Source organism: Pyxicephalus adspersus, chromosome 3 (genome assembly GCF_032062135.1).
Source record: "Pyxicephalus adspersus chromosome 3, UCB_Pads_2.0, whole genome shotgun sequence".
Lineage (NCBI taxonomy): Eukaryota > Metazoa > Chordata > Amphibia > Anura > Pyxicephalidae > Pyxicephalus > Pyxicephalus adspersus.
In genome coordinates this window covers 7,757,785-7,777,539 of record NC_092860.1, presented here as the reverse complement: position 1 = coordinate 7,777,539, position 19,755 = coordinate 7,757,785, and the positions used below count along the sequence as shown (strand labels likewise).

General features: G+C 41.2%; 1 protein-coding gene across 2 annotated transcripts in view; it reads left to right on the top strand.

Moving 5' to 3' along the window:
- SDK2 (sidekick cell adhesion molecule 2) overlaps nucleotides 1–19,755 on the top strand; it is a 388,895-nt gene that overhangs the window by 270,422 nt on the left and 98,718 nt on the right. For both annotated transcript variants that reach the window (XM_072403472.1, XM_072403471.1), the window contains exon 4: nucleotides 17,610–17,757. In XM_072403472.1, coding sequence (XP_072259573.1) covers nucleotides 17,610–17,757 — 148 coding nt within the window. The remainder of the gene's footprint in view (nucleotides 1–17,609; nucleotides 17,758–19,755) is intronic.

The following is a 19,755-nucleotide window of genomic DNA, read 5'->3' as shown; positions in this document are numbered from 1 at the left end:
CTAGGGTTTAAATCTGGTTGTAAGTTCTTGCCATCTCATGACTCAGGACTCTTGGTGGATAAAGCAATTGACTGGACTGGATTGTCCTATACTCCCTGCAACTCCAGATTAGTCAGTGCTCCTTAGGTCCTTCCATACATAGGGTAGACCCAGCTTATCTCAACCTTTTAAACATTGGGGAACCCTTGAAATCATTTTCGGGTCTTGGGGAATTGGTGTCAATAGTTATGATATGCTCAATTCACGGTACATTAGCCTGGTGGTCTATGGGAGAAAAGCTTCTTACATGGTTGGCCATCAGGAAGAATGTGAACCTTATGGATATCCAAATAGATCATTGGTGTCAGTGGTAACTGACTTGAGAAGAATAAATTGCTCATTGTTTAAGGAACCCCCAAAAACATTTGGAGGAACACTTTCTTTCCACGAAACCGCGGTTGAAAGACACTTGACTTAGACAATTCATGTTCATGGGAAGATCCTCAGAAATGGCTTCTATTTTCTAAAACGGGTGACAGGTTCACTTTGTGTTTTTAGATCTTGGATCTTGTATTGAAGGTATAATCCGCCTGCAGGTAATTCAAATCCCGCATCCGTCATGGAACACAATAAGGCCCATTTTTTTTTCAAATGCAGAACAATAGAGACAGTTTCCAGCTGGGACCTTTCTGCTTCAGCCAGTGTTATGATACAGTTTTAAAATGAAAGCTGTATAGGTGAACTTTGTTTTATCATTCTTTTTTAGGCTATAATAAGAAATTTATATAAAAAAAATCAGAAACAGCATATGAGCGATCTCACTTCAGTGAAGATATGCCATGCGTGGGTGTATTTGCTACCTTCTAATAGAAGGATAGATCTGTGTTGAAGCTCAAAGGTTGGGTTAGCTTATTTTGCTGTTACAAACACGTGAACGGCTGCAAGGCGCACTTGGTGGCTAGTTGCCGATGTTTGCTAAACATTAGAGGTCTGTTGATGCTCTGGCACTTTGCGTTAATTTATTCAGTAAGGCTGTGGGTGGCAGCTGGTGACACTTTTGTGCAGTGTTGTAGTCTATTTTAATATGACATTTACAGGGAATGTACAGCCTTTGCAATCCAATTTTAGAAACAAGTCTTTGCAATTCAATTTTACACATAAGTGCCTTTATCTGCTTTATTGTCGGAGCGATCTTTGTTCAGACATCATCCAGGGTCATCATCTGCTTTCTGGACTGAGTTGGCGGTTCAGAGATGACTCAATCATGCAAATTCTGGTGCTTGGCTGTGTTCCCAAATAGCTGGCGCAATTTAGCCAGTGCTGCAGATTCACACCATGTGACTTGCAACAAAATTGCAATATTGGAGTCTGATCTCCAGGAAAGGGTGACTAAAGAAATTCTTTATGTCGCTTGCAGCAGATTGATGGCATCATCTCAGCTTGGACAAAGTCACTTGAATGGAGCTAGCAAGCCTTTGTAATTACAGATTTTCTTAGATATGTATTGTGATGTGTCTGGTGAGCGGAGAATGATTGTAGTAAACTTGTTGGTTTCCTCTGAATATGCAAAAATTATAAGTTTTCATTAGAGCTTGTTTGAAGCATGGTGAATACATGATCTAAATCAGGGGTTTTCAACCTTTATAACCTGGAGGAGCCCTTAAAAACTTTCAGGTCTTCAGGGAACCCCTTCTATAATTACTATATCCGCAGCTCACAATATGCTACCTGTATCTCCAAGGGAGGCAGATTCATTTCACTTGTTTGTATATACTCAATTATAAACCAAGATATTTTGAACAGAAAATGTGATTAGAAAAAAATTTTTGAGTCACTCCAGTAGATGGTGCTGTGTCCCTATGTAAAATGTGTAACAAATTCTTGCTGTCTGATATTTGGGTGTGTTACACACTTTACGTGAGTCATTTACTGGTGCCCAACAATATTGCACATCATTTAGGAGTGTCCGATCATAACCAACAGAAATGTACAAAATACTTTATCTGTAGAAAGGAAAAAAACAAGAACAGGCTGAGCTCATGTGAATTTAATTTTTTTTCCCTTTAAAATAAATGTTTTAGAAATATTACACCAAGGCTGTATTTATTCACATTAATTTTGTGGGTTTTTCTGTTGATTACTCTTTTGAATGTTAGCAGTGGTGGGAATATTTTGTGCCCTAGGTTTATTCCCAAGTCAAAGAATTTTCATTTTTTGAAGTAAAATCAAGCACCTCCGTTTATGTTCTCATTGGTTTATAAATCTGTAGGTAATGGAATTCCCATTGTAGGGCAGACAGTTATCCCAGTAACAGATGCCCCTATTGGACACTTATCCCTCACCTTTTGCTCTCCTACAGATTTTTGAATTACCCCCAGGTTTATAAAAAAAACCCATTCTATCCAAAACTTTTTTTTCAAAAGTTTACACTTTTTGTGTGTTAGTTTTACTTGCTTGAGTTTTGCTCGTTGATACATTTTCCTCAGTGAGACGGCATCATTATGAGTTTACCCCTGAGGATAATTACAAATGAATTAATTATACATTACTGATCAGCGCACTGTCCCTGGGGATCTTGCAGCACACATATTAGTATTGTGTGACCCGAGACAACTAGTTTGTACCGTTACTATGAATTCAATAATTAATACATCCGGACTCGGGGAAGAAGAGTAACTGAAGCGCATGTAATTGAGCGTGTCTACCCGTTATATATAGGCATAATTGGTCGCATTTATTGATGTGCGCCTTCAAAAGTATTACAATTTTGGTAGCATCATTATCTTTGGGATGGAGGGGACACCACAACTCACCAACAACCACCAATGTTCTCAATGTTCAAAATGTAAGGTCAGAACAGTAGGCTACTTGCGGCACAGAAAAACTTTTAGCTATTGTATGAAATAAAAAAATCACTTTTTATAAATATACCACATTTATAAAAACCCTAAAAATGCAAGTAACAGAGGTAAATACACTGTACCCTTCAACAAAGTCTTTACAAATGTGTATCAGGAATTAAAGGGACAGAGAAGTTGGGTCTCTTCCCGACGCGTTTCGCCCATATGGGCTTCTTCAGAGGATAATAGAGACCATTACATTATGGTATTGATAGTATGCCCAATTAAGAATAAAAGCAATATATGTATATCAATAATTGTTGGGGGGCTCACTGACTCATGTGTCATGGGGTGATTCATTAAGGTTGTTGAAGAAAATATCCCTTCTAGAAAGGTTTTTAAAGAAGGGCAGAATTCCACAATCAACATCAATGGAGGTCTAGATAAGTTATAAATTGATAGAGGAAGACAAAATAAGAGGATGAAACCTAACGTGGATCAACAGATATAGGGAATGTCTCCCGATTCCAGTAGTTGAATTCAGCTTCAGTTGAGAGGACATGTACTCCAAATAGGGAGATTTTTTATTTCCAAGGAGTGTAGGAGTAGTGAGCCCGCTGTGGTCATCCAGGTACCCCCTTTTGCCTGGACAAGCACAGCATTCCCTATATCAATTGACTTTAAAGGTTTCTAGTAGCACATTAAACTAAAGAACTGCTGGAGTCCTACCTAAATATGAAGAAGGAAGACAAATGGGGAGTCCAGCAGCCTCATAGTGCCCCATCCTAAACACCATAACTCATTCAAGACTATGGGCCACCACTGGGCCTAAGCTGTATATGATGGTGTAGGAGGACTTTCTGTATTCTAGCCCTTGAAGAATGGAGAACAGACCATGGGACCATGTATAAAGTAAAATATAAGTAAAAAGTCTTTTTTTTTAGGAAAGAGGGATTGATAATGTTTTATTTGATCCGCTTAAGCAATTGGCGTTGAATAATTGGGGCCATCCTTTAATGTAAGGGGGGCCACCCGACACTAAATGAATGCACCTCAAATGTTGTCACCACCAAGCATATGGTGTGGTTTTATAGAAGGTGCCATGGGATGAATGCTAAAATAATAACTGTAATGGAAATATTATAAATCAAGAAAAGACTACAGGGCAAGCGGTGCGTGTTTGCTGTATGTAGCGGATGGCTCTCTAAGCAGTTTTCTGCCCCATGAACACCTCTACAAGCATGCCAAGGCACCACATTTATATTGCTATTCAGCCATAAGTGATCCAGTAATAGGTGACTTTCAGGACCCACAAGGCTCAGACAATGAAAACTCCTATTTATGAAAGCTCCCCATCTGTCCCCTCCACAAGTTGTCGTATATGTACCCCCCGCACCCGCTACATCTATATGAACACATAATGACAGGCAATCTCTAGAATTTTATTAGCTGCTTCCTGACAGTAATGGAGAGAGAGTGAATCTATGGCAATTCCGCCGCCTACGGATATAGGGAAAACATGACAATCGCCTGCCCGAGCGGGTCGATGGCGGTGCAGGTGACAGCGGGACATTATGTAGAAATGAATGTTTCCTGGTTCTTTCATTTAGACCGGACCAGCATTCATACGCTCCTGCAGATTACACGGCTGTTGGGAACACCGGGAGGCTATCAACACCACGGCCTAAATGAGTCTATTAAGATGCGTGGAGCCCAGTGTAAAGCAGCGACGGCTCAGTGTGGGGCCTGCTCTCTGGTTACTCTCATTTGTTCTGGTGGAGGGCCTGCCTATTGTTTTTATGCGATCTGACTTGTTGTGCTGACGACATCGGAATGTTATCAGGCGCATTCATTCGGCATCTGCATCCCGGAATCCAGGATTATTGCTCCACATGCAATAATTAGAATAGTAGCAGCAGACAGGTACTGAAATGAGTGGACTGACCCTGCCCTGTAGGTGTAAAACGGATCACCAAATTCTTAAATAAGATTTACATAATATTGTACTTTTCTACAATTCCGTAAAATAATCCTTCGTGATCATTCTAATAAAGTCCTGATATAGGGTGGCAATGCTCAGTCCCTGTCTCCCATTTGTGCTTCTGCCTGGTCACCATGAAAAGTGAAAACCTTTAAAGTACTTAAATGGTTTTTCTACCAATGGTGTTTTGGGGCCACACAGGGACCCCTTCATCATATTAACTGGGACAGTTGGTGGAAATGCCAATCAGTTTAATCAGGTTGTTCACTTGTTCCCCATTGGTGCACTGACCTCATTTACACTTTTGGCTTAGCTGTCCTTCACCCACATATGATTCATTTGGCCCTGCAGTATGGATCTCCTGATAGCATTGTCACCTCTCCATATGAGCTTCCAAAGAAGACTGCAAGTGGTCGATTCAACACAAACTGCATATTCATAATCCACACCCCCCTCCCGGTTCCATGCACACTAGAGTGCAGGTAGACCCCAAATGGCTGCACAGAGTTTGCATGAGATCAGCATCACCATCATGCAATGATTGTGCAAACAAAACCTTGCAGCTGGTTGCCCTCAGCTATGGCAAGGTTACCTGCTCATTTTGTCCAGTGGGTGATGAACAAAATATTATGCTAACTTATTTGTCACTCCCATAGGCTTCCTCTGTGCTCTAGGATCAGTCCCCCAAATCTGCTCCTCCTCATAGTCCAACCAGTCAGAGCTCTCTGATGTCATTCACTATAATGCAGGACCAGCAGTCCATTGCATTGTATCTGAGGTCATCAAGACCCCGGCCACAACCCAGGACAACGAGCAGTGGAGATAAGCACTGGCTTCTGGGGAAGTGAAAGCATATCCCCTTATTCTCTATGCCTTGGCGTTTAACTCTTGCAGTGTTGGGATGAACCCACAGAGTTTCCCGTACTTTAGCTTTGAAAAAAGCAGTTGCACATCCAAAGAAGCCAGACGCATTCTGATGATCTCAGCATTGAAAAAATATTATTGCTCCAAACATGTCCTGTCTTTGACATGTTTCCCCCAAGAATCGGCCCAATCGTAGGGACTATTTGCTGTCTGGTTAGGTTTAATTAAGCTGAGAGTGTGCAGCCAGCTTCTCATAAATGGGATTAATAGCATGCCGGTAACTTTGCTCCCCAACACTGGTGCTATGAATGGGATAATTGGAGCATGCGCATCCCTTCTTGGGTAGTTTTCAAATGGTGTTGGTCCAAAGAAGCAGTTGATAGTAGAGGCATCATAATAATGTCCAGAGCAGTGTTTCTCAACCAGTGTTCCTCCAGAGGTTTCTACGGGTTCCTTGAGCAATGAACAGTTTGTTCCTTTCAGGTCAGTTTAATAGACACCAATGAACTTTTTGGCTATCTGTAAAGGTGACATTCTTCCCAATGGCCAGCAATGTAAGAGGAATTCCTCCCACTGATCATCACTGCTGTGGATATAGTAATTATAGAAAGGGTTCCCTAAAGACCTAAATGTTATTTCAAGGGTTCTCCAATGTTGAAAAGGTCCAGAGAGTCTAGACAAGGTTGTACTGTCCATTCAGAAAAAAATGCATTCTCATTTGTAGCAAAGTCAGTGGGTTTTTGCTCGGTCACTCACAGTTAAACTGAGAAAAAACCCTTTAACATTTTTGTATCGTGGCCCATTTTATTTACGGGCACTCTCTTTTATTTATTCCTTTGTCAGAGCCATAAAATATAACCATACAAAAGTTATTACAATGGTTTCTGTTTATTTCGATTTCATAAAAATTTCTATGGCCAAATCATTTTCCTCCATCTCACGATCGAGCTCGGGAAAAAAAATGAAATACTCCGCGTGGAAAGACAGATCAGACCAAGGCTCTATTAGGCCCAAGGCATGGTGGAAATTCAGGACACCAAAAAAATTATTCCTCCCTCAGTTTTATGACCCTTCAACGGCGAGTGGGGCTGTGCATTGATAAAAACCTGCGCGGTAAATCCAGCCGCGTGATAGGTCGCATAAAGTACCCCCGTGAAAACGGCCTTCCCAGCTAAATAAGTCATAAAGCAAGCAGCTCGTAAAAAGTTGTGGCTCCGAGGCCACTGACCTGGGACACCTGGCCTCGGCCCATTTCAGCAGGGAGATTAGGCAACAGGGGAGTCGTAGAGAGACATAAAAATGAATGCCTAAACCGCTAGGAATGTTTCAGCAGGAAGATTCGGCGTCTCCTCCTCTGGAGAGTGATTTTGCTGCGAACAGATTCAGCATTATGTTTCTCCGATATCACTCGTGTAACAGACAATATTTTTCTACTTGACCCGGTGAGAAATGATGCCGCTGAGACGCATTGTGGCCGGGGCCGAGCGGCTAGGTTATTTCTCACACTCGTTGTTATATTTTTATTTTTTTTTTATTGCAGCGCAGGATAAAAAAAGAATATGAATACATATGAATCTGTTCAGCCGAGAGAGAGATTCCGTATAACGGCACTTAAACTTGCAGCAAGAGGACAGGTTGTGGGGACATGAGGAGGGCAGTTTTTTGGGGGGTAAAAAAAAAAGAGAAAAGGGCAATTACCAATGTTCTTAAAGCAGAACTCTAGGTGATAACTTGGCTGCTGTGTGCTTTTTTTAATAATGCTCATGCGTCATTGCATTAAATTTAATTCCAATGCATCAATTTCATTCATTCATTCCAATGCATCAAAAAATTATTCACACTGCTGGTTTATTACTATCGGGTGCTATTTAAAATTAACCCAATTGTTGTACACATGCTGCCATGCATTGGTATGTGCATTTTGCAGTGCAACATACTTAACATAACATAGCAATGCATTGTTTTAAAGTGCCCCCTATGTCTAGATATCAAGCCTAAAATTTTATTTTGTGTGACTGCTGCACCTACAATTGCATGGTGGCACATTTCAGTGCAGTGATCTTTAGTGACACCTTGTGGAGAGGGTGGGTTCTTTCTGGGGATCTCCACCGGGCTTTCCTTGCCCACCTCATGGCATCTTGGCAGTCACATTACCATCATCATGGCGTGTACCAAAGTCAAGAATGACAGTGGGACAAGTAGCTCTCTGGGGCACGACTAAGAGGTTTGACATAGGGAGCCTCAGAGATGTCTTCCCCAGTAGCTGGAGAAATTTAGAAGACTGTTTAGGATGCTACGGAAAGTACAATGTAATTATTATTTGTTTGGAGGATTCATCAACCAAAATGGGACACCTGCTTGAAGTGTCAAACTTCACCAATTGGAAGATTTCTCTTCTTTTCCTGTACTGGTGACAACACTTTTATTTTTTCTCCTCCCTTTCAGTCCCAATGACAATGGTTAATGGGACAGTTTTATAGGGAATAAATCGTTCTACTGGGGACAGAGCAAGCAATAAAAATCTGGCAAGACTTCTGACTCTCACTATTCTTAAAAAAAAAAATGTTGGCTTGTGAGTCGCAGGGCAATAAATCTAAGAAAGACCAGATCACAGTTAAGCAATGATAAACGTCAGCTGTCCCATTCATTTCTATATAGTAAAAGAAAGGTGCAACATTCAACTTCAATCCAGAGATTTTCTCAGCTGTCATTTTTACTGTCTGCCACTAGATGTCCTCGGTCCAGTTCCTCTGATCCTCTCCTCCAATCACTGCTTAGGGGTGTGTCGGTGACCTGTCTGTATAGCCTAACTGCTGTAGAGAAAAGTGAGGTCACAGACATGGCTTTGTTATTATACTTCCAAGCTTGAGATTTCCTGGACTAAAGTACAAATCCTTTGGCAGGTAAAACTTATATGTAATTCATTTAATTCATTTAATTTAGCTGTTTGTCTGGAGCTCAGCTATACATTAAATGTTTAAACATGTATGTTAGACCTAAAATGAGGCCCAGCTTCAAGGAGAAAAGAGGGGCTGTCATTCCAAGCTATAGACGGCTGGTAAAGGAGGATTTAATAGACAGGATAATGCACTTGGTTCAGTCAATAAAGCAGCGCTAAGACCCATAAAGGATGCTTTAGATTGATGCGCTTTGCTGGTTAGCCCAAATAGAATTATTTTCCAGCTGAAAGAAAATATATACATTGTATCTGCCGGTAGCTGATGACTACTCTAATTGCCCATCCATATGTAAACTGTTTAGCTCGCGGCTTTGTCACCCCGCAATAATTGCACCGGTGTCAGCCGACTGGCAGGGGTTAAATATCCAATACAGAGCTCAAGCTGCCAGAGCGGATTACTGATCCCCCTCCTATAATAGCCTCCTCCAGGCGGGAATTAATCATGTCAATGGGGAGTTACACCTGACTGAGTCCGCAGCGGGATAGTCCTTCATCAGCCCAGGGGCAGGGATATACTTTGTCTCTGGAGGGAGCAATTGTTGGCTGCAGATAAGGGGTTAACCTAACCAGGAAAAAGTTTAAAGCAGAATTATGGGAAAATATGAAAAATACATGCATATAGTTACAGTCCATCACTAAACATTGCATTTTTGTTTTGCGCACCCACACCATAATACCTCATGAAAACCCAACAGATAAAAATACCTGTTAATCTGCCAGAAATACACTCAGCTGCTATGCCCTGTTGTGAATTAAGTGGTGTCAATCCCACCAAGCTGTCTTTTGCTAAACTTTTTAATCCCTTTCACTCTTTTATTTTCACAACACAGAGACTAATAATTCTGTATACACCTGGCACTGGACAGCTCCAAATTTCTGGCATGATCAACAGTGATCACATAGCAGTGGTTTTAGGGTTTTGAAATGTTTAGGCAAGAAAAGCTTTCACAGATTATCCTTTATATTGAAGTATAAACCATTTTTATCTGTTTATACTTAGATCACACCACTAGATGACGCTGTGTTTTCATGTAAAGTGTATAACTATACTATGCTATATGAGTTTACATTAAGACACAGTGCCATCTACTGATTGACCACATTATTGCGCAAAAAGAGCGTGACACGCGAAAAATGACCAGCTCAAATGTATACAATACTCTAACCTGTAACAAGGAAAAAAAAATATATACAGGCATGTTTTTATTGTTTTCCCCGTTAATAAATGTTTCAAAAAATAAAACACTCTGGATACATTTATTAACATTACTTTTGTTGGCATTTCTATTGATTTTAATTTTAAATGTTAGCAGTGGAGGTTGCATTTGGTGTCCTTGGTTCAACTCCACAGTTAGAACATTTAGGTGCCTCTGTTTACATTTAGATATATATTTGAGTATATACGTAATAACCTGTGTAAAATACATTCAATGTACAAAAAATCAGTAAAAATTTATTGGTAGAATAAATGGTATGGAGACAGGGACTCTTTAGAAGAAAAGTGAGCGCCAGCAGCCTGCTCCTTACTCTTATGAAAGAAAACTTCCTCTTAGTGTGAGCCCTGTTTCTGGCAGAATTAGCGGAGGATAATGGAATGCAGCGAGATATGAGTTTCATTAAAAAAAAATTCAAATGGGGAGGTAAAAAGAAAAAAGCATACAAAAGGTGACGTGCTTGAGATTCTAATGGATGCATCACGCCGCTCGTTTTTTACCGCGGGTCATCTGAGGGGAGGCGGCATCTCCCTATTATAATGCAGCTCCTCTCTATTCCATCAGCATGGGCTCGATGACAGCGGTATCCGCGTAAAAAGATTCTCCGAACGAGTTACCTGTTCTACCCACCTGCTGGCACCTGGCATCAAACCCCGCATAACGTTCCTATCACAGCTCGTGCCAGGAAACGGCCCAGAAGTAAACTCAGGGCTTTAATTGGTGCCCCATGACCCATAAGGCCTTGCAGCTAGGCTTAGTACGTGACTGTCTAAAGCAAAAAAACACAATAAGCAATCAAGTAAACTGTAAGATAATGCAACTGCCATTATTGTTTAAATAAAAATAAAAGGTTTCAAAAAAGAGGGGGGCAGGACCCCTAATGAGGTTTAGGGAACTCAAAATAGTCCATCCAGTTCAACCAATAATCTTGGGATTCCTACATAATATCCTGGACCACTCTGCAGACTGTATGTAATGCAAACTTGGTCCAAGACCCACTCCTGACCTGCTGGACAGTGGAGATGATGCTGCATTAATGAAGTTAATATTGTTACTTACCTGTAAAAGCCTAGAGACGGCTCAGTTTTCAGATTTGCACTCATTATAGCCACACACATTTACTGGCCTCTATAGGTTGGGATGGAGCTTGTACCAGAGTTCCTGTTTTTCTAGCTTAGGCTCTTTGACAGGTACTTGCTAAATACACTCATACCCTGGTAAAGACTTTTTTGGCTGGTTTCAATATCCTCCTGACCAGGTTTGGATGTTGACCCTTTAAATTCCAATGTTTGTCTACGCCAACTATCCTGACCCTTTGCCTTGGCCTGTGTATTGAGTGCTCATTCACTTTCATCTTGTTGGCCTTTACCCAATGCCATGTGCCATGGCTAATCTTTGTTGTTAGGAGCAAAGATGAATATTGGCAACTTCTTAGACCCTAAGGCACTGTTTCCTTTATGGTGAAACCCTTCAAATAAGGTTCAGGTTTTAGGCAACCCCTACTATTTTTTCTATATCCACAGCAAGAAGAATGCCTCTTACTTTGGTGGCCATTGGGAAGAATGGTACCCTTTAAGATAGCTGAAAAGATTATTGGTGTCAGTTAAACTGACCTGAGAGGGACACACTGCTCATCGTTCAAGGAATCCCCCAGTAACCTCTGGAGGATCCCTGGTGAAGAAAACATTGTCCTAGGGGGTGAGAACCTGTGCTTCTGAAGGAAATATGAAAGCAGCTTAATGGAACCTAGAAGGAACTCAATGGCAGGTTAGAAAGCGGTCTAATTCACTTGTGAAGAAATTCACTTCTAATTTAGAAGATGTCCATTCCTAAAGCAAACTTCATTTGCCCATCGGGACAACTCCCTAACCTCACCGTGAGCCCTTGACTACCATTGTGTCATATACAATCCATAGGAGGTGACCAAAGGCATATGAGGTCCTAAGTCCTAAAGTTGAACGTTCATTTCAAAAGATGGTTCACAGATTGAAAAAGTTTCCTCCATTCACACCTGTCCTACACTGAAACACTGCACAGTTCTTTACAAACAAGGGAGAAATGAATCACCATTCCACTTCTTCAATCTGATGTGAATGTGCGTTAACGACCAAGCAAATTTTTCACTTTAAGGAAAAAAACGTGCTTTCATTTCGGAAACCCTCCTGCGCCATCTCTACCTCTGTGGCGAGAACAGCTGTGCTGCAATGTTCAATTAACGCAAATCTTTTTTTAATTGAGGACAGTACGACGGATTATTTTAAGTCATGAAAAATTAACCTTTTTGATGCTGCTGGAAGGCATGAAAGAATCGGCTTAATAGAACGGGAAGTCGGATTGGGAAAGCGATCTGCCAAAACTTGGTATTTAATTACACTCAAGGTCGTTATGAGAAAGAAGGAGGCGGGGCTGAGCGCGGACGCAGCCAGGAAAAGAAAAAAAAACTACCCGGTGCTGATGAGGAATTAATAAGGCAGCTGTGCTAACGAGCCTCGTTAATGATGATGTTGTTAAAGAAATATACTTTGCATGTTTTTAATTACAGCGATTAAAGAGTTGGTAACAAGCATTCTGTCTTAGTCAGTAGTGCTATTTTTTTAGATTGTTGGTTTTGAGTAAGATATCACTGTGCATCGAAAAAGTCTCGGGAAATTTCCATGTTCCTACAAATGTTGGGGCTGATCAAAAAGAGCTATGGATTCTCTTTTAGGCCCCTTTCAGATTTCTTGTAAACCGGAGCATTGTACCTCTCCAACCACTCCCATTCAACTGTTTGGGAGCCACTGCAAACCATTTTGTGCCAACGTTTGTGTGCAGTTCCACTGGTGTTGTGGTCGGGTTCCAGCATTGTTTTGTGTAAGCAAATTGTTCCTTTTGGCCATGTGGTTGCTTTTAAGAACTACACCGCCACCGCAAACTCAAAAACACCAAATGCCACAAAACAGCAGTTTTCTGAAAGAGGTCTTATAGGTTAAATTTGGACAGATTTGGTGGAACAACCCAATAAATGGGAGGGGGGAAAGCACCCAGGGCTCAAAACTCACATAAAACCAGCCAATCACCATACTGCCTGTCGAAAAAAACACAGTATAACTCCACATTTAAATTGACTGAATTTAAGCTCCATTGGAGTGTAATTCCACATCAAGGCCAATCATATTTTGAAGTCCCTACTTTAATCCCAGAATCTAAATGCATCTTAACCAATGAGGACACATGTCTGAATATTTAAAAAGCTTGTGAGTGGATTCACGTAAGGATGCAGAGTGAACCAACCACAGGAACATCCACCTTGAAAATCCCCCTGTGCCCCTTTATACATCAATCAGTCAAACAGAAAGGAAATATAAAAGTTTGCCTAACTTAACTTATATTATAGGCTTGGTTGAGCAACCAGAAATATATGAATGAGTAGTTTTTAGGGCCAGCAAAATAATGAAAATAAAATATTACAGGTTGATTAATCATCTTACTCTGGAAATTAGTTGGCCCAATGTAGCTTGGGGCTTTATTTGAAAACATGATCACAGCAAATATAAGCACATATTCATATGAGTTTAAGTCTCCATAGATAATGATGGTCTCCAAATGTGGCCTTTGTCGGCAGAATTGGGTAGTGATCCAAAGGGACAAGGGCCCTGATTTATTAAAGCTTTCCAAAACTGGAGAGAATACACTTTCATACATGAAGCTGGGTGATCCACCAACTTTGGAATAGATCTGGTCCAGAATTTAAATCATTTACTACCAAATAGCCAATGACTTTTAGGAAATCCATTCCAGGTTTGCTGGATCACCCAGCTTCTCTGATGAAAGTGTATTCTCTTCAGCCTTGGAGAGCTTTAATAAATCAGACCCAAGCCAAGAGAGCTCCAGGGACTGAGGGTTAGGGCAGGAGCGCTCCAAAAGGACTTGCCACAACTGCCACTGTATTGGCCAATTTCAGGACAGTTCACCACCCCTTCTCTTCTTCTAACCCCATCAGCAGCCCTCACCAGTGTTCTCCCCAGCCCATTTTAACTGGGTGCAATACCCAGCACTTTTGTTTAACCACCCGGCTGTTTTTACAAGGTCAGACATCCACCTACAGCTGCTTCCTAATCAGCGTAAAATATTTTCTGTTGCAAGTACTGCTCACTACAGTACAGTACTACAAGTTATCTATTGGCTTCTAACATAAATTCATATTCCATATAACTATACTAAGATATATTATATACTAATAATGGCATGATATGTGATAATATATTCAATGCATGGTAATGTTCTATATGAATAATAATATTATATATGATAATGATATTCCATATGATATTTGATATTATTCCATAGGAATATACCCATATTCCACGGCAATTAATATCTTGTAGTGTAAACAGTTCTTTCTATTATTTAAAAGCATATGGGGTTGTTTTTAAAATAGGCAAAGGATTAAGATATATATTTACACATATCAGTAGGTGTTTGTAAAAGGCTGCCAAACACGAGCGTATATTTGGCAAACAATGGCTTCATGTGGATTGTGTTCTTGAACAGATCTGGGAAATATTATCAATAATGAGCCATGTATCCAGCCCAATGCAAATACATAGACGAGACATCTGAAATAAAACCATGATTCATTTTGGGCCCAATTTTTATGAATTTGTACTTTTTTGTTCTTGTTTGTGCATTTTGGCTGTCAAAAAATAGAAGCGAATCATGCATGCTACATAATCAGGTTATTGAGGATTTGGCGGCCATGTAGAAAGTAGCTAGTACAAAGAAATTGTATACATAGCTTTGTATATGTTAACAGTGGAGGTAGCATTTTTTACACCTTTGTTACATTTCGGGTAGAGTTTAGTATTTATAGAACACTGAGATCTTCTACTGTCGATAATCTCCCAAAGGAGCTCACTATCCAATTTACCATCCATAGTCATTGACAGTAGTCAGGACTAGACCAGCCATCCCAAACCTGAAATCAATGGAACCCCAAGGTTTCTCAGGAATTTCCCTGGGGTTCTTTGAGCGATGGCCTATTGACCTCCCATAAGATGCCTTCATAGTTCCAGGGCCAACACCTCTTAATCCCAAGGACCTTTTTAGCTGTCTGTAATGGTGGCATCCTGACCTCTATTGTTTTGGGTGGCTTTCTTCCCATTGCTAACCATTGCACTTTTTCCTGAGTTCCCGGACACATGAAAATTACTTTGAAAATTCCTTAGGGGTAAAAAGGCTACCAGTTTGTCCAAGTATGTGGGGAGGGAGCCTTTGCAAACATAGGGAGAAAGTACGACCTCCATGCCACTGAGCGACTGCGCCACCCTACACTTCTGCTATAGTCAATCACTTGGTGGGTTTGATCAGAAGCTTGTTGATTTGGAATAAATCCAACCTGAACCTCTGTAGGTTTTGTTCATCAGAGGAAGCTAAATCGTAGGTATGAATGTTTCCTAATTGTTGGAAAGCTTGGTCATTTGGATGATGGATCTGGATACATACCTCATAGATATGCGTACAGGGGGTGATGGTGGTGGCGGGGGGGCTATCCTTGAAAACTGGGAATAAAAGCTAATTTGTTATAAAAGAGCCACAGTGGAGAGTTTCCTTGCTAAAAGTAATCCTGGTTCCCTTGTGGGACCTTCTTCCAAGGCATTTTATTTTAAGTAGATCTCAACAAATTAATGAAATCCCACGTTCTTGCAATTTTCATAGTCGTTTCCAATACCTTCACCAAGTCTGGAGCCATCGTAAAAATATCACCTGGTTACCCTGCCATTATGGTACTTATGTAACCAAATCCTATTAAAGAAGTTCCAACTGTTTCCATGTGTCACCATGTCACCCCTGGCTAAAATAGGAAATGCCATTCCGACACACATTGCTCAGGCTTGGTCTGCCATTGTCCCTATGGGAAAGCTGGTCCAGACCAATGTGAAGAAGATGTTGGGAGTTCATGTAAAATGGAAGAGACTGAAGCAACTGAGATGCATAAAAAATACTTAAAAAAAGTGAAAGCCATATTTTATGAGATATAATGGCAGCTGTTTATGATGTACTGTGCACAGAGCTGCCTAATGTCCTTCAGTTATGGTTTAGATCGACTTTCAATAATTCCAGCAGCTCTATTTTGCATATTAACTGCTCCATTAAGTCTTGCCAGTGCTGTCATTCATCCAGATGAAGTGGGAGGGGCCAGACTCCCAACGTAAATGAGGTTGTCAGGTCCTGGTCTGCAGAACTCTCTCCTCTGCTATGGCAGGAACAATGATAATTGGTTACATTTAAGGATTTCATCAGACAACATAGTCAAACAAACATCCCACTTTTCCATTAGACTGCAGATCGGCTTTAATGGCTGTAATTAGCAATGGTAGTAATTGATTTTTACTAAGCAAATAGCACGCTGAATATATTATCACTGTAGTTTCTGAAGTTTCAATAATGCTATAAAATCTAGCAAATATTGTGTCTCATTATCAGCATGTCACTAATTAACAGGAATGTGTTTTTATCTTTTTAATATACTTCCAAGAAAGTTTTAGAGTGGGTATCATTCTGCTTATTATAAGGATCGGCCGTCCCGGACTGACACTGGCACCAGCAACGTTTGCCATGGGCCACACACATTTTTCTGGCATGACTCCAAGTGCTGTAGTGATTTGGCAAAAATTGCAATTCATAGGCAGCATTTTTATACGATCACAGCAGTGTCGCCCAGTGCACAGTAACTGGGCATAGATATGGGCTGATTAGACTTTTATAGGTTGATAGTTTGCAATTTTTGGCTTGGAGGTTAGCAACATGGCTGTTCTTTAAGCAAAAATGTCTCTTTTAAACCTTTTTACCTCCACAAACTCACAACCAAATATTTACAAAATAAGTGAAAAGTGACACTTTACATATAGATACAGGATACTTTTCTTGTTGTCTCTAGAATATAAAATAACAGTCTAAAAGCGTTGCTTGGAGCCACTTTTAATGGGCACAAAAGGTAGGCAGACTCAGGAACTCAACACAGTGATGATAGGAACCCCTCATAATGGACACAGCAGGTGCATAGACCAGGAAACTAAACCCAGGGATGGTAAGAACTCCTCATGACGAGTACAGCAGATGTACAGACCTGGAAACCCAACACAGGGATGATAGGAACCTCTCATAATGGGCACAGCAGGCCTATAGACCTATGGACTAAGCATGGTAATGGTAGGGACCTCTCATGGGCACAGCAGGTGTAAATTTAGGACAGGAATGGTGGAACCCCTACAAACAGTAAGAGCATGTGTGCAGAACTCGGGCAGTGGGATGGTAGAAACCTCCCATGATGGACACTGCAGGCGTACAGACCCATAAAGCCCAGAGAGAGTAGGGAAACCTCATGATGGGCACAACAGGTGTACAGACCAAGGAACTTGTCCCAGGGTTGGTAAGAACCCCTCATAATGGACACAGCATGGCTACAGACCTTAAAGCTCACCACAGGGATAATAGGAACCCCTCTTGATGGGCACAGTAGGCGTAGAGATCCAGGAATTCAGCAGGGCGATGGTAGGGACTTTCAATGATGGGCACACCAGGTGTACCAACCTCGAAACCCTTTCCAGAACAATATAAGCTTTTATAGCACCAAAGGGTGAGGACAACTCCATGATTTTAGTAATAAAGTCTGATGGTGAGATGTCCACAAGCTAACACAAGCCATGTATAATACATTGTACATTTTGAACAGTTGGGTGCTGACTGACATATCGGGGTGTTACATCGCATTTAACTTTCTATTTTTTCAGACATGGGCAACTTTGAAGATGGAGATACCACCCAGACAGTGTCTCATGGTGATGCAGCGGTCATCCCTGCCCCCAGCATCGCCAGCTTTCCTCAGCCACAAGTTACCTGGTTCAGAGATGGCAGAAAGATCCCTCCAAGCAACCGCATGTAAGTCTTTATATATCCAGGCAGCCTGTAAGCACCACTGCAGGTTCCGCCATCCTTCCTTTTGAGGTTTGGTAGTCGCATTCTTCGTTTTGTCCATTACCTGTTTTTCTGTTATAACTAAATAAACTGCTTCGGTACTATCCAAAAAGACACAGCCTGAAGGACATTTTCTCCTAAAAATCTGTACATGCCCTATTGAAAATTATGGAAATCTAGCATATCAATCTGCAATACATGCACATTTCCTGAAGCTTCATCCCTTTAAAAATGCTGCAACTACAGCTCATTACCTGTTGATCTGCCAGAAATTCCAGTCATTTGGGAAACTAGCTGACAACACTGCCTTCTAAAATCCCAGTATTGTCAGACCTGCCCACTTATTCCCTGCTGGACTACAGTTCCCCTGTTATGTTATGAAGATGAAGGTACAAGGAAGTTTTATTGACGAGTCCTATAAAGGAGAAATGGGCGGCCAAATAGGGATGAGCGAGCGAGTATATTAAGTTTGATCTTGCGGTGAATCGGGCCGAAAATGTAAGCGAGAGCGGCCTTCTGATTTGCAGAGAGGTCGAGCTCTCGCCGAACAGAAGGATTTCCTGGGCTGCATCCTCTGCGATGCATAGGCACTAGAGGATAATTAACCTCTAGTGCCCAGGGGATCGCACACTCTTCTCAATGAATGCAGCCACAGCTGCAATCCATGAGGAGATTCCCGGCAAAGGAGAACCTCCTGACATTGTAATATATCTCTTACAAATTATACTGTTACAGATACAAATGTATTATTTGTAAGAGATCCTTATGTTACAATGTCAGGAGGTTCTCCTTTGCCGGTCATGTTCTTTAATGATTGCAGCTGTGGGGATTGCACACTAAGCTCATCAATGAGAAGAGTGTGGGATCCCCGGGGCACTAGAGGTTAATTAACCCTAGTGCCCCGAGGATCATAGTAGAAATGCAGAGTTCATCTGCAGTTCAGTTCCTATGGTCACGTGTCTGTGGGAACTTTGCGGTCACGGCTGTAGTTAATAACCTCTAGTGCCCCGGTATTCGCAAACAGGGAGATTCCCAGTTTTAATTTCCTCTTCCGATGGTTTCGCTAAATCGGTTTGCCGAAATTTCACCGTACCATTGGAAGTTCAAGGAAATTTTCACAACATCTCGTTCATCCCTACTGCCAATCTTGTATAGGATTTCATCATACCTGGCAAGGTTTCAAAATCTTCCCAATTTCATCAAATACTAAAAAAGTTTTGACTTAATATGCACTTTAAACTTTAAAAAGATTCCCAGTAAGCCCATTATATTTGAGTTTGCTGCCGCCTGTTTAAATGAAACAATCCATGGAAAAGAACAAACGCAGCAAAAGCCCGCTCTAAGCGGCTGTGAGCTTTGTGCGCTGTATCAGCGGCTCTCAAACACCTGTCTGCGGCTGCATCATGCTGAAATGTAGCAGTACTAATGAACCAGCGGCAGCGTCTCCTTATCTACCTAATTGCAGAGAATTATTATCCAGATCATCTGGCAGCTGATCCCCCTGCGAGTGTGGCTGAGCCGGGAGATATGCGCAGGGCGGGGTGCCAAGAGGAGGGCACGGTGGAGGAGGTGACAGGTCACAGAGCGAGGAGAACGGAATGTCATAGCTTTCAATAAAATCCTATTTTATTTTATTTTATTTTATTTTATTTTGCAGAGAAATTTAGCTTCTTATGACGAGATTTGAGTTGCTATTATTTGGGTGCCAACTGAGATTTGCCAGCACAGGAACAATGTCTGAAATGAGACGTCACAGTGCACAGGTCAACCCTGAGTCCTTTTTAAAAAAAACTGTTTATTCTAAACCCCTGCCACTGTATGGGGGACACCCTGCCACCCGCTGGAGCAAATAAATGGGTGTAAACCAATATATTAAAAGACATAGGCTGCATACATGCACACCATGCAATGGCAAAAGGGGCAAAACCATAAAAAGCAAAATAAAGTACAGCAAATAATACA